At 37.5% G+C, this 14,243-nt stretch overlaps 2 protein-coding genes across 7 annotated transcripts in view; both read left to right on the top strand.

The window, feature by feature from the left end:
• The window catches only part of KCNT2 (potassium sodium-activated channel subfamily T member 2), a 134,855-nt gene extending 133,881 nt beyond the window's left edge, over window positions 1-974 (top strand). For all 6 annotated transcript variants that reach the window (XM_061465548.1, XM_061465547.1, XM_061465545.1 and 3 more), the window contains one exon: window positions 15-974. In XM_061465548.1, coding sequence (XP_061321532.1) covers window positions 15-126 — 112 coding nt within the window. In that variant the 3' untranslated portion in view covers window positions 127-974. The remainder of the gene's footprint in view (window positions 1-14) is intronic.
• F13B (coagulation factor XIII B chain) overlaps window positions 1-14,243 on the top strand; it is a 323,209-nt gene that overhangs the window by 202,731 nt on the left and 106,235 nt on the right. The gene's annotated exons all lie outside the window — the stretch shown is intronic.

The following is a 14,243-nucleotide window of genomic DNA, read 5'->3' as shown; positions in this document are numbered from 1 at the left end:
ATTTCTTTCTATAGATACTTGATCCGACCTGATCCATTGGCTTATGTTCCAAATACCGCACCCAGCCGAAAAGACAGCTTCTGCAACACTGTGGGACAAGACACGAGGGAGGAGACACAACTTTGATATGTGACTCATCATAAAATTAAGAGATAATTTTACACACGTGCTGTTTCCACTCACCATTTTGAAAACTGAGTGATACATTTTATTCAGATTTTGGAAACAAAATAACAGTGTGTGACCAAATTTAGAAATACGTGGTCTAGAAACTCTGATTTAAAGGACTGTCAGGCTTGTGGCCTATTCAATATGGTGGTTGAACTTCGTCATCTTAACAGAATTATGACACCTGTTGCTATTTAACCAGTATGAACAAAGTATTTGAGAAGTGACAGATTCCATCATGTGTTTTGCTTAGATGCTTCTAAGCATATTTATCAGGGTGACAGCATGTCAGTGACTAAGCTTCTGACCTACATCAGTAAAGATTATCTGATGTCCATCAACCAAGCATAATCTGTAGCAGAAACTATGTTAATACCTAAATCTGCCAATGAGGCTTTGTGTGTCAAGAATCCAGACTTTGAAATCAAATTTTCAGCCTCAGCCTGTCACCTGTTTATATCAGAACAGGCTAGTTTCAGTCGCATTTTAACTTCCAGGACTTCAGTGTTAGTTCTCTGGGTTTACACAGACCAGACTGAATAACACAGCCTAATCATACTCTAGAGGTTAATATCTAAGGCATACCCACTGGAAGATTAGCTCAGGAGCCCACCTGGAGAAATGTCCCTGTCATCTCACACAGGCAGCCCCCCCACATTTGTAACAACTGAGAAGGCACTGTCTGTGTGAAGAGGCAAACAAAGGTAACAGTGGTAACTCAGGTGAAATAGAATCCTTTTAACCTTAGTGAGTTTGTCAATAGAAACCCAAACAGACTATAATACAAAAGTGAAAACATCCCTGTAAGGAATTAATATGCCAGAACTGCAACTGTCCAAAGTATGCCCAGTTATTCAGATTACCCAAATGTGATACCTAATTTCATATGAAATACTTATCTCACTGCAAATCAAAGAAAATTATAACCCATTTCATAAAATGAATGGAATACCACATTATGTCAAAAGGTACCGTAAATTTGAAGACTCTCTATTTTGGCATTAAGACATAAGAAAGCATCTGCTATTGTATGAAACATACGGAGCTGCTACAGAATCTCCAGTCTACACATACAAGAATGACACAATTGATCAAGATTTCTACAGAATTAAGACTCTACATGGTTGTCCAAAATCACATTCTTGCTTTGGTGTCTGTCACAAATGGAGGAAGAGCATGCTTCAGGTAAAAACCCTACTGTTAGGATTATAGAACTGGTACAAGAGATTGGGCAGGTACAATGGAAAAATTGATTATTTGAATTACCTTGATGTCCTACATGTACAAAGATTCAGCAAAAATTCTTTATAACCTCTTTTATATTATTTGGTAGAACAACTACAATTTGTTTCTGAAAAATAAAATACCAAGTTGCCCAGTGAACAACTCCCAGATGCGCATACGCTTGTCAACATTGTAAGGATGTTGAAATTAATTCACATTCATGTGAGGAGTGACAGCAAATCTATTATTCCCTCCCTTCCTTCCTTTTAATTCTTTGAAAACTTAACTAATCTGTCCCATATTGAGTTAGAAATTCTAAGGCCATTATTATAAAAATAAAACCAAACACAGATGTCTCAGAGTGGACTGAAGCCATCAGATCAGGAATACCAGTTTTAAAAGAATAACTGGGAAAGCAGGGTTTCTCAGCAATTTTTTTGTATTGATATATTAAAGTAGCATCAGGGTTCAGAAGGGGGTTAGCGATTATGCATGAAATGCATCATTTTTCAGTGTTTTCCCACACACACTAGTCATTTATGAAATTATTCACAGGTAAAGACAAAGTATTTCAGATGTTCCCTCTGGGCACTAGTTGATAAATTAACAACTGAAGCAGCTTCACAGACTGAAGTCTACAGTTTCTTAAAAACCAGTAGATGTTACAGGATCTTGTCAAGACCTCTCATAGGAGTTCACCAAAAACAGTCTGCATGTTCAGTGTGAATAACTTTCTATTTTGAATGCCTTCAGTGATAAGACTGCCTTCCAGTTGAGTGTTTTCAAAATTATTCAAGTACCTTAAAAAGATTACTGCAAAATATTAGGAGGATCCTTTGTGCCATACTTAAGACCTTTCTAACAGAGTCTCAAGCAGGCAGACAGGATTCCAAAACATGCCTACCCTGCAGCTGGCAGGCAAGTTAGAGACTCTGCTTTCAGTGATTCATACACATTACAGGCCTTCCCTGGGCACTGCCTATCATACCCACCACGGGTTTAAAGTGTTTCTGCCACAAGGATATATAGCTAGGACTTGACGCCCTGCATTTACCAGCCTAAAAGCAGTAGAAACAAGCAGCCAGTTCCCATCCAACTCTGCAGAATTGCCAGAGTTGAATAATAGCATCTAATGTGACCTGGTATTTCTCCAGGCTTGATGAATTTCTAATTACTCATTAGCCCCAGAATATTTGTTAAAGCAAACACAGGGACAGCTGAAGACACATGCAGTCTCCAAAATGAATGAAAGGCAATCTTTCTGAGCAGAACACTTGGCTCTACAATATCTGCTGAAGACAAGGTAATAAAAACTAACAAGAGTTTCTTGTGAAGTAGAAGTTCTAGTAACCCATGAATAATATACTGCGAAGTTCTGTTACTCAAAATATACTGCCTTTCATATTGAAAGCAGAATGGTTTTGCTTCCTCTGGAGTATCTTCACAGACAGACCCCATTCTAGTGGGATTAAGACCTTTCAAGAACCACCTGAAGAATCTCTACATCAACACTAAATGAGACAGTACACATATTTTCTCCTGACTCATTTCTACCAAGAACTCAAACATGCCCATCTTCCCCAACAATACCTTAACAGATACCAAGCAACTTGGTACCAAAGTCACAATCCCAGTGAAGAAAGTGACAGCAGATAATAACTACTTCATTCTCACAAGAGAATTCTCCAGCAAAGTGAGATCTACCTATGAAAACTTGTAACCTAGTCTTCAATAAAACGTCAAAGTGTTTCGGTGGGATGCAGTGTGTTTCCTTAATTTTCACTCCAGTTCCAGAACATGCAGTAATTCACATAAGAAGTAAAAATAAAACCACATTTTGTAAAACCTGCAGTAGGAGGAGTTAGTGAAGTTTTCATCACATTTCAACTTGGAAATTAAAAGAACAGTTACTTCCCAGCATACACATTTCCCCCTCCCCAAACAACTTGCTACTACAACTACTCTTTAACAACTTTAAAGTACACAAATATGTACTTGTATATTATTGAATAGTTCCTATAGATCTTTGTTTACCACTGCACCAATAAAACACTAAAGAAGAAATAGATCTCAGGATTCAGCAGTGGAGGAAAACTGAAATGGTGTCAAGTGCACCAGAGGTAACACACAATTCTGTAGATTCTAGGTAGCTAGGGCTGACAGCAGCCATTCTGTAATTTTGGAGCACTGATGCATGAGGTTTTGCTGCATTGAATTACAGTTGATATCTGAGGGGAAATCAGTCACTGCAACCTGGAAATGAATTAAGAAAAACAAGCAGCACTGTGTACTGACAGCAAGTTGTACAAGGATGTAAATTCTTCGTCTATGTCACTACCTTGAAAAAGTATTTTCTATAAAATAAAGCAACCTGCATAAAATATGGTTGCATATTCTTGATATTATATTAGAAAAAGCTCACCCCACTTTGAAACAGATATACATTGAATAAATAGTCTAAAGAGCTGCACTACTAATTTTCAGCCACTGTTCCTTTTGCTTGTTGCAGAGACAGGAAAAGAGTTATTAATTCATATTATGAGAGATTACCAAGACTTTGCTTATCTTCTGAAATTAATGCAAAATATTAATGATGATTGCTATGTACTTCATTATTGCCTATGCTATTAATGCAAGAATGCTGTCAGTAATGGTAATTCAACAGAAGCATAAACTCCCACAGCCTCTCGAGAAGTTTAAAAAGGCAAATACTTCTGCTTCATAAAGTTAAAATGTAGCATTTGAAGTTTCTAGAGTTTTATTTCTTCTAAAATAATCCAGACTGCGTACCATTACAAAAATTTGCAAACGGCCCATGCCAACCAAGGCGAGAGGCTGGGATGTAAATACTTATTCATGTTGATGAGGTGTCCCAGGCAAATTGGGGCACCCCAAATGTGGTTTTACTCAGGGCTTTTCTACCTTTAATGCATTCCAGTACAATCTGACTTAACTAATCACTAACACCCACACTACCAATTGCTAATCATTATAAGACTTCTCTAGATCATTTCTCATTTCTTTTATCCTTTCACCACTACCGGCTGGCTGATGAGTGGTAGGTAACCGGTTTCTTTGGCATAGCTTTTGTATAGCTTTTAACAATACAGTATTTGCACCCACTACAAGTTATGAGCCCTCACTGCTTCCGTGGCTGTCCAGCGGTGTGGCAGACTGCAAATGCAAACAGAGAATTGGTGTTTTTATAATGTTACCTTTGGGCAGATGGCAAATCTTCATTTGTGTCACTGGCTCCTTGGATAGACAAGTTCTTTCACCCCTCTATACTCCCTGGTCTGCACACAGTAGAGACAATAATAACCTTGTGAACTGCCTTGAGGTTTATAAAGAACAAACTATGGCCAACAGATAATTAGTAATACCACATTTAATCACATCCTTCCAACTCTAGCTCTTCGCATAAGATCATTCTTTACAAAAAGTCACCTCAAACAACTGCTTTTTTCTTTTTTCCAAAAAGGCAATAGTTTCAAATGATTACATTTATAATTTTAATAGTGTAAGAGTTCTACAGTAAGATACCATGCAACCAAGAATTCATTACTTTTATTAACATCTGAAAGGAAAAGTACACTATGAGTTGTTTTAACTAAATGAAACTTGTCGAGATAATTTAGTACATTGTGATGCAGTATATTCTGGCTTTAATTGTGTTTGCTGCTTACTAAGTATAGCAATCCACTAAGTCCAGTAATACATTTTCCCAGCCATTAGAAACAAGAACCGTGGGAGTGTTGCAACATTTTCATTACTTAGAGATATTTTTTTTTTACTTATTTTTTGATAAAAAGCTGAAGTTAGGTTATTATATTAAAAAAACAAGAAAATAGTGAAAATACTGAAAGGTTCAGGGGATTTCTCATATATCTCTTCTAAGTTAACTCTTGTCAGCAGTACGTGGGAATAATCACGGGGTGATGAGTTTTCAGGAGCTGCTGTGCAAAAATTATGAGATTTAATTTGGTACTAATATAAGTCTCATTATAAAGTAAAATTGGGGTCCCAGGAAAGTCAGTGAAAATTTTGCCTCTGATACAAGTGAAATAGAAGACTCAGCCATTGCCTAAACATAGCTGTTAGTGCCATGTGAGATGCCCTGGGGGATTCCACCTGGCTCCAACTGACAGTCTAGCAGTGCTTGAGTTTTCTGTAGGTCCTGCTATTGCACCTGCCAGCCTTATGGGTAATCCTTGCATGACTGGGACATCTCAAATAGCATTAAGCACTACTTTCAGATCACTGAGCTGAGCCCGTTATCTCCCACTGGACATCCCATTCTGATAGTGCCTTATACAGATACTGTTGTACACATGTGCTGACAGGGGCAGCCTAACAGATACGATGGCATTCCTAACAGGAAAATATACATTAAGATATTTATATAACATGCATATTTTTATATAAAAATATTTTTAATAAAGATGCACATTTAAAAGGAATCATACTTTCCGTTCAGCTATGCTGTCAAGTCTCACAAAGACTACATATCAAAAAGCGCATCCCATATTGTACAGGTGAAAAATGTACAGACCTCTTTTCCAAAGCATTTTGTAGAGTACATTTCTTAAAGGATCAAGTTGCAGGGAGCAGGATTCTCTTTTGGAAGTTCTGTACCTTCCTAAGGACAATGTTTACTTCTAAAAAAAGTGATGAGCAGAAGCTTTTAAGAAGTCTTATTACACTGTTAGCTTGTGAAAAGGGAGATGTTCACTTTAACAAGAGTGGAATACTTTTCCAGATTTCTCTCATTTTAATACAATCTGTGAGTTTGTGAGACTAAGTCTCTTTTTCAGTTTGTGGTAGAAATGCTGGCTGTATTGAGTTTTCTGGGGAAATTAATCAAGAAAATAGTCTTGTTATCAGGGCAGAAGCCCAGTTTAGGAAGAACGATGGAACGGTTTTCCAGAGTCAACTAACATTTACTGTCCAGGATGATGACATTTGAAACTGTAATGGTGCTAAAAGCTGGAATCAAAAAATTAAAGCGAGCTCAAGTTTGCTTGAAGGAATTAAAAATCAGATTTTTTCCCAAGGAGCTGACTAATGCTTATAGAACATAGATTATTTTAACACTACACTTAAAAACTACTTGTTGCAATAAGTCTATAAATAGACTAGTCATACATTACTTTCTAAATAGTTTGTAAGGCAATAACATGTCTACTTAGGGGTCATTCAGTTCAGCAAGACTGATTTAGATCTGAGTAAAAGTAGAAACTTCACCACTTTGGCAGAAAACCACAGCATTTAGGATTCTGAAGGCAATACACAAGTCTTTCTGCTGTTATGTGTATTTACAGATACTGAACCACATCCTCTGTTTACTACCGTCGTTTTCAGGTTGTACCATCTCTTCTCTCTTACCTGCAAACTGAAGAGGCCACTCCATCATTATTGAACATAACAGAGGGCACCATGTTCTCCTTCTGTCTCTGACCAAATTCAGCAGCCGACAGCCTCAACCAAAGCAAATGTCATGTGCAGACCCAGTGTGCCTAAGCATCAGAGATGAGTTACATGGTGGGTCAGGACTGTACAGAGCAACCTGACAGATACTGGAGGCTGCCCTCTGAAATGTAGGCCTTCCCATAGGGAGCCACTGACACTATTGTTATAGAGCCATTTGCTTCTATTCTTAACTTCCCATTGCTGTTGTTTTTGTGTTTTTTTTTATTCTTTCCAATTTCATGTATTCCTTGAAGGATTTCTCCTTCTCTCACCTGTCACAGCATTTGTGATGGCTGACAGAAAAGCAACTGACCGGCTACAGAGAGAACTTGATTTTCAACTTAGGGAAGAGATGGGCACCAAGGTAGGTATTTGCCTTGCATCCCAAGGAAAAGATAGATGTTGAGGTAAAAACTTGGTTTGCATCTCAAGGCATGAGGTAAACCCTAAAATTATACACACCAATCTCCAGGTTTAAGAGAGAGGTACAGGGGTTTTCATCAATAACGAGTATCTGTACAGCAACAAAGGAGGGAGGGATGTCACCACAGAAGAATGGGGCATTTTATGCTGAATTAAAGGGTGACTGTAAGAAGTTCATAAGTCTATCTTTCAAGAAAGGGAAGGCAAAGCAAACAAAAGGGTGTGATTCAGAACAGATCAACCTTCTCCAGTATCTTGAGAATATATGACATGAGCGCTGAAGCAATTACATTTCCTTACATAAGATGCGAGAAAAATGTGGTTTAGGAAGGGCTGAATTGGCCTCCTTTTTCACTGAAAAAATATTTAACTTACATTATGATAACAATAATTCCCTTTATATAATGGGTTTATGGGGAATCCCCAAGTTCTGCTTCTGGATTGGGAAGCAGTAGCCCCAGAACTTGTTCATTTATGAGGAAATAAAGAGAATCCCATATCCAATTCATACTTCAGGAAGATTTGAAAGAAAATGAATGCATATTTGGAATTAGGCCAGGACACTGAGGCTACTGTGCCCTATTCAACAAAAAGAGCCATTGGACTGTTAATGACCATAAGCAATCAGACACTTGGTTTTATGTCTTATTAGCAAGACTACACCACATGCTCATTTAACTCATTCTTGCTTTTAAGTTCTCTCAGCTGCTGTGAGAACTGCTGGTGGGTTTAATTCTTTGTCTTGCCAATGAAGTGGGTACCTTTACCTTTCATTCATTGGAAATCTGTAACTGACTCATTTGCTGCTGCACTGACCAGATCATAAATGATGAAATCCTGCACTGACAGAAAAAAAAAAAAGATTAAGTAGCTTAATGGGTTCTTCAGATTTCTAATGTCTATGTACCATTCCTCATGCCACAGGCTTGAGACTTCTTTATCAGACCAGATCGCTCTGAAATTGTGAGATTCTTTAAAAATAAGGAAATTAATGGTGGTACACAGGAAAATTTTTAATATGTACTGATGAATAGGACAGAATACATATACAGTAAAAAAAGATTACTTCAGTGTCATGATAAGCTGTGACAAACTTTTCCAGTTTTTGAGTTGTTCAATCTTCTGTGTCCATTTTAAAATCACTAATAGACTTGGTATTAAATAACAGTAAAACTGATCTGAAGATACAGGGAAAGCTTGCATTTAATTAGTAAGAGCTCAGCAGAGAAAATACTCCTAAACTAAAAGCTAGGTGTAAGTATTTTTAACAGAAAATATGCTGGGAAGTAGCCTGGAGAAAGAAGCCCCGCTGTGTCTACCTTAAGCTTCAAAATTGCTTATTTCTTGTATATTTTACCAAGCAGTTGCATTACAAATGCAAATCTTCAGAAGTGTCTGGAAATTAACTGTGAAGCTCAGCAGCCTTCCTATTTTGACTTTTCTTCAGCAGCACAACTAACATTACATTGTTCAACTCTAAGATTTTCCAAAGGGACACGAATAAGCTCTCTTGCCATGTATGTTTCAACTGTCTCTGAAGGAAAGTGTTCAGCTTGAATGACAACCTTCAGAGAGCATTCTACAAATGTTCTGAAAAGCTGTGTTTTTCAAGACAGCTCTAGTTAGAAAGTCTAAAACTTCTTGTGGGGTTTATTTACAAAGAGCATGTCGTGGTTACTGCAGTGTAGCGGACAGAAACACATGAAGCCACATAATTTGATCAAGGCACTAGGAAATCACAAGCTTGCTTTAAAACTGTTGGCATCAACCAGATGAGACTTATGGTCCTTAATGATACAATATTAAACACACACACAAAAAAACACCCCCAAAACAGTCAAATGAACAGCTACTCAGTTGAGAAAAAGAATGCTTACAATCCTGCATATTCCTTAGCTGGTGCATGTCTGCCCATCACACTTGGATAATACAGGAAGTTTCCAGACTATGCTACACTTTCCAAAGTTTAGTCTATCATCTTCTTTGTTAGCTTTGTAATAGGAATGAAGCATGAAGTAACCAATAAGACTAGATCACTGAATGATGCTACTTTAAAAGCTTTACCTATAGATAAAAGCTAGAAGGTAGAATTCAGGTTTCCCAATTAAAAATAAATAAATAAAAAAAAAGAGATATGTTAAATTTCTAATTATATATAATATGTAAAGATAATATATATAAATATATATTTATATATAATATATAAATATATAATATATTATATATATTACATGCAGCTGAGTAATATCAGCAGTTACACGTCCATATGGTCCATAACGCTTGTATCAAATCATGGTGTTATAACAATGTTAGAGCAATATTCCAATACTGATTTTAGAGTAAAAGAACCCATCAGTAAGACCCTTCTGCAGGAGATAGGTCAAATTCACACAACTACTATTTCCTTCACTATTATGGGGTTTGTCTATATGGGACTCTCCAAGAAACCCATGATCCTGCAAAGCAAGCAGGATGAACAGTAGCAGAACAGATTAAGGACAACTGTCTCTTTTCCACTCATTAAAATTAAATGGGAAAGTCCATTTAAGGCAGCACATTACGTTAGCTTAGCAAATAACACTACTAAAAGGAGACTCAAAAGGAAAGTCAAAGCTAGGGAAATGTTGTCAGTGTAGCACAACTGAAAGTACAAGTCCTCAGGGAAAATAATGGTAGGAGGATCTCCTTATACATCTCACACAATTACTTTCCTCTTAGTATAAATTGTACTATGTTGAACACGTCAAGATTTTGCATGATCTGGAAAGTCAAACAACTCAAGGCAAATGCAGTACAGGATACAAACCACCTGGGAATGGTAGGTAATGGAAGTACAAACCTAGGTGCCACAGTTGAGCACTAAATCACTGAAACCGAGTATGCTGAAAGTATGTTGAAAGAGTCCCTTTGGTCATATCTATACTAGTTAATAGGACAGTAAGTCGAGATACTGTAGTGATAGAACAAGGGGTAACGGGTTAAAACTTAAACAGGGGAAGTTTAGATTGGGTATAAGGAGGAAATTCTTTCCTGTTAGGGTGGTGAGGCACTGGAATGGGTTGCCCAGGGAGGTTGTGAATGCTCCATCCCTGGCAGTGTTCAAGACCAGGTTGGACGAAGCCTTGGGTGATATGGTTTAGTGTGAGGTGTCCCTGCTCATGGCATTGGGGTTGGAACTTGATGATCTTAAGGTCCTTTCCAACCCTAACTATTCTATGATTCTATACTTTCTGCTCATGGTCTCTAGATTTGGAAGAAACTATGTAAACTAACATCACATTCTGAAGCTTTTCTTTACATCAGCAAGATTTCCAGACCATTTACAGAGGACAGGTATCTGCACAAGGATCTGATGCATTAAAGAAACTGAGCCCACATTGCACGACATTCCTTGTTCATGCAAACACACAGTCTCTAGATTTCTATAGACACAGGTACTTCTAGCACATCCCAAGTAGAGGAAAGTAGCGGGTAGCCAAAGCAGCTTCACAGCTAACATATAATGTACGGTAACAAAAACTTTCTGATTGCATCTAAGAAGGCAAGCATTACAAATTATCTGCAGGAACAACTTCACTTTTGTTAGCAACATTCTGAGCTATTTATACTTGCACTGATTGTTATCCTCTACTCCTTGCCAAGAAACATTTTGAGAGCCCTTTAGCCACCATTCCTCATCTCCTCAAGAACTAGGTCTGATGCTGAATATATATAAACAACCCTTTTGTGCTTGAACTTGAAAGAGAAATCAGTCATCTGTATATGATCTGTGTTACAGCAAAATGTAATTTTTCCCTCTGACAGCCTGTTTATAGTTGTTAAGTTATCTTGATTGCCATATTTGTTTTCTGCAGAGGCTCCTATAGCTTAAAGTGTCACCTATTTTGTCCACCTCCCTCCTTTCTTCATTTTCAGTAGATTCACAAATTAAGTTGATCCTCTGCTAGGCTGAAAGAAATAAAAGAAAGATTCCTGAAAAGTAGAAGTCTGGCACAACCCTAAGAGTCAATTTATCTTGTCTTTTCTATAGAGATAGTTTGAAGATTTTGGCAAAGATCCCATTTCCAGTAATAAAAGTCCCCAAGGACTTCTGGTGCCTAAAACCTTCTCTTCCTGGATCCTGAGAACATTGCTGGGATTAAGCTGTCTGTTACAGAAAATATTGTTACTATTTGTGTTTATTATTTTAAGAGGAAAAGAGCACAAAAAATGTTTGCATATTAAACACTGGCTAATAATGCCACTGATGGGTCTGAAGTGACTCTGAAGAGAGAAGTGCCCATCTCTCTCTATGAAACACCCAATAAGTTAGCATATGTATGCGTTGCAGGAAGGGGACAGTCCCTGAGCTTATCTACTTAGCAAACAAGCCTTCTAATGCCAGGTTTCCATAGAAATGAAATAAATAATGAAATTAAATTAAATAAAATTTAAAATGAAAATTAAAATAAAATAAAATAGGAAGAAACGAACCTTCAAATTTCACAAATTTGCCCCATTAGCATGTGAGGTGAATTTAAAATGTAAAAGCTCTGGAGATTCTTTGACCTGGTCTACTGTCTGCTATACTGCCTCTGCTGATGGCACCACATTGCCTCATTGGTGTGTCAATACTTTGATTCAAAAGTTGCCACATAGAAAAAGAAGAATAAAAATGCAGAATAAAAAGAACAGAAATTCAGAATAATTCACTATAGATACCATGTGAATATATATAGATTTTAAAAGGTTCACTTATTTTCTTGTGGACATTCCACTGCATTGACTGTCCATTGGGTGCTGAAAATAAAACATAATCGTGTCTCTGTTGATCAGGATATTCTGCCATTTCTTGTACAACCAACACCTCCAGAAGCATGCTAGATGAGGAACTAAACAGCCATTGGTATCAGAGGACATCAGGGAGAAGAGCTTTCATCAGTCACTGACCCTGCCTCACCACAGAACAGGTAATACAAGGGCTTTTTTAACGGCTCATCGTTTACAACACACAAGCTCAACATACAGGCCAGGAATTAGTATGCTGTTTTGTTTTCAGATTAAAAAAAAAGAAAAAAAAAAGAAAAAGAAAAACCAACCAAACAAAAAAACAGCCCACTGAAAAAAACAATGGACAGGTCTCAGTTTTAAGGTTTGAAAGCACGTCATTGTAGTAAAGAGACAGGCCCATTCCTTGCCTGCAGCAGGATTGTTTGGGTAGTAAATCAGACTGGAATAAATCACCTGCATGTACAAAACTAACTTCACCACTGAAGCAGTGAAATTCTCATTTCTCTCCTGCCCAGATGAACGTTTACACCCCCATGGCACTATGAGGTATTCCCTTTCAACAGCAGGGTATCTTTCATTTGTACTGCTGCAGCCACACACATGTATGTGTACATCTAAATATTTTGTTTTCTTCATTAGTGCTGCAGATAGAAATTGACATCCTCCTTTCCTCACAGAGCAGTGATATTAACAGGCAACATACATTTAAACCTCTCCAGTTATATACCCCTCCAGTTGAATGGCAATAAGGATATCCCACAACACCAGAGGAACGCCTGGACAATGGCAGAGGCTGGATTCATGTGCACCTCTGTTTCAGAGAGTAAGTTATAAAGCCATAGGTATGTGAGCTCTTAAGTTTAGAGCACATTACCCTTTCTTCCAGTTTAAACTACATTTAGATTAAAGCAATTTAGCTTGAGACAGGATTTCTTGCTAGGACAGGAGCAAGAATTAAATGTATCTATGCTCTGTTTCTTCTCTGTTTCTTTCAGCATTTTTGCACTCCTGAAGAGAAATTACTGTCTCTATAGCACAGTTCTTCACATTCTCAGTTTAGTTGCACATGGCCATATAACAATCAAGTAAAATGAGTTATTTAAAATATTAAAGACTATATAAAGCAATATTCAAGGGTCTTAATACTTTTTAACACACACACACACACACACTCCCCCAAAGAATAACATTATTTAAAGTCCTGCACAAAGACAGGACTTGCACTGAAATCAGTTTGTTTGTTGGGTTTGGGGGGGGCTGGTGTTCTACCAGTATAACAGAGTTAGCTGCAAGGCCTGATATTTAAGGACATTTTGACATATATTTGCACAGAGACTGTACTTCCCAGCTCTCCTCACTGCAATTTGCTTTGTTAGTGTCATCAGCGGTTGTTGAAACTTGCATAGAGGGTGAAAAAACTGTTTGCTTTAAAGGCAGTTCTCTAATGGAAGTGTAACTTTCTTGTTTGGGGGTTTCAGTATTCTATGCAATTCTCTGTTTAATAGTTTTGAACTTGCACATGCATGAGGAACACCAAATCAACATCATGGTTTTTACCTGGGAGACACAGGTGGGTTGCTTTCCTAAAGCAAGTACTATTTATTTCCCAATTCATTACTTCCCTGTAACTCTATAAATAACTAAGAGAATATACCTGTTTCATGGGAATGGTTGTTACCAAGTGCCAACTAGAAAGGCCTCCACAGCTTGCTGCATGCCAGTGTACTACAAACCATATTGCTTTGATTTTCTCTGTGTGTGCAGAAATGTTTGGCTCAGAAACATACAAACATTGAGTAGCATGTACCAAAACTGTATGTCTTCAGTACCTTCACTTGTAAACTAGTTTTACAGCTGTAAATTAAAGGGGTTCAAAGGCTTTTGTGCATTTGCTAATAAATTCCACTCACAAAATCATTTTTCCTCTGCCTTACAGAACTTTCCCATGTGCTTTCACATGATACACCTGTTCTCATGTGGGCATATACCTTAGTCCTGTGATAAAGCATTCTTTCAGCACAGAATAATTGTCACATTTCTCTCATTCGTCTTGATTACTCAGTAAATCCCTCGTAGCAACAAATAGGTCTCACACAGCAAGGCACATTTCAATATTTTGAGCAATATCTGACCACAGCAAGTTGAGAAATTTCCATTCAGTATGAATGTACATAAGAACACTGTACTGT

The sequence above is a fragment of the Pezoporus flaviventris genome, unplaced genomic scaffold (assembly GCF_033815535.1).
Source record: "Pezoporus flaviventris isolate CSIRO_AGI_PZ_B2104156 unplaced genomic scaffold, CSIRO_AGI_Pfla_v1 ptg000040l, whole genome shotgun sequence".
Classification (NCBI taxonomy): Eukaryota; Metazoa; Chordata; class Aves; order Psittaciformes; family Psittacidae; genus Pezoporus; species Pezoporus flaviventris.
The sequence above is the reverse complement of the archived record's forward strand: the minus strand, read 5'-3'. Positions and strand labels throughout refer to the sequence as shown.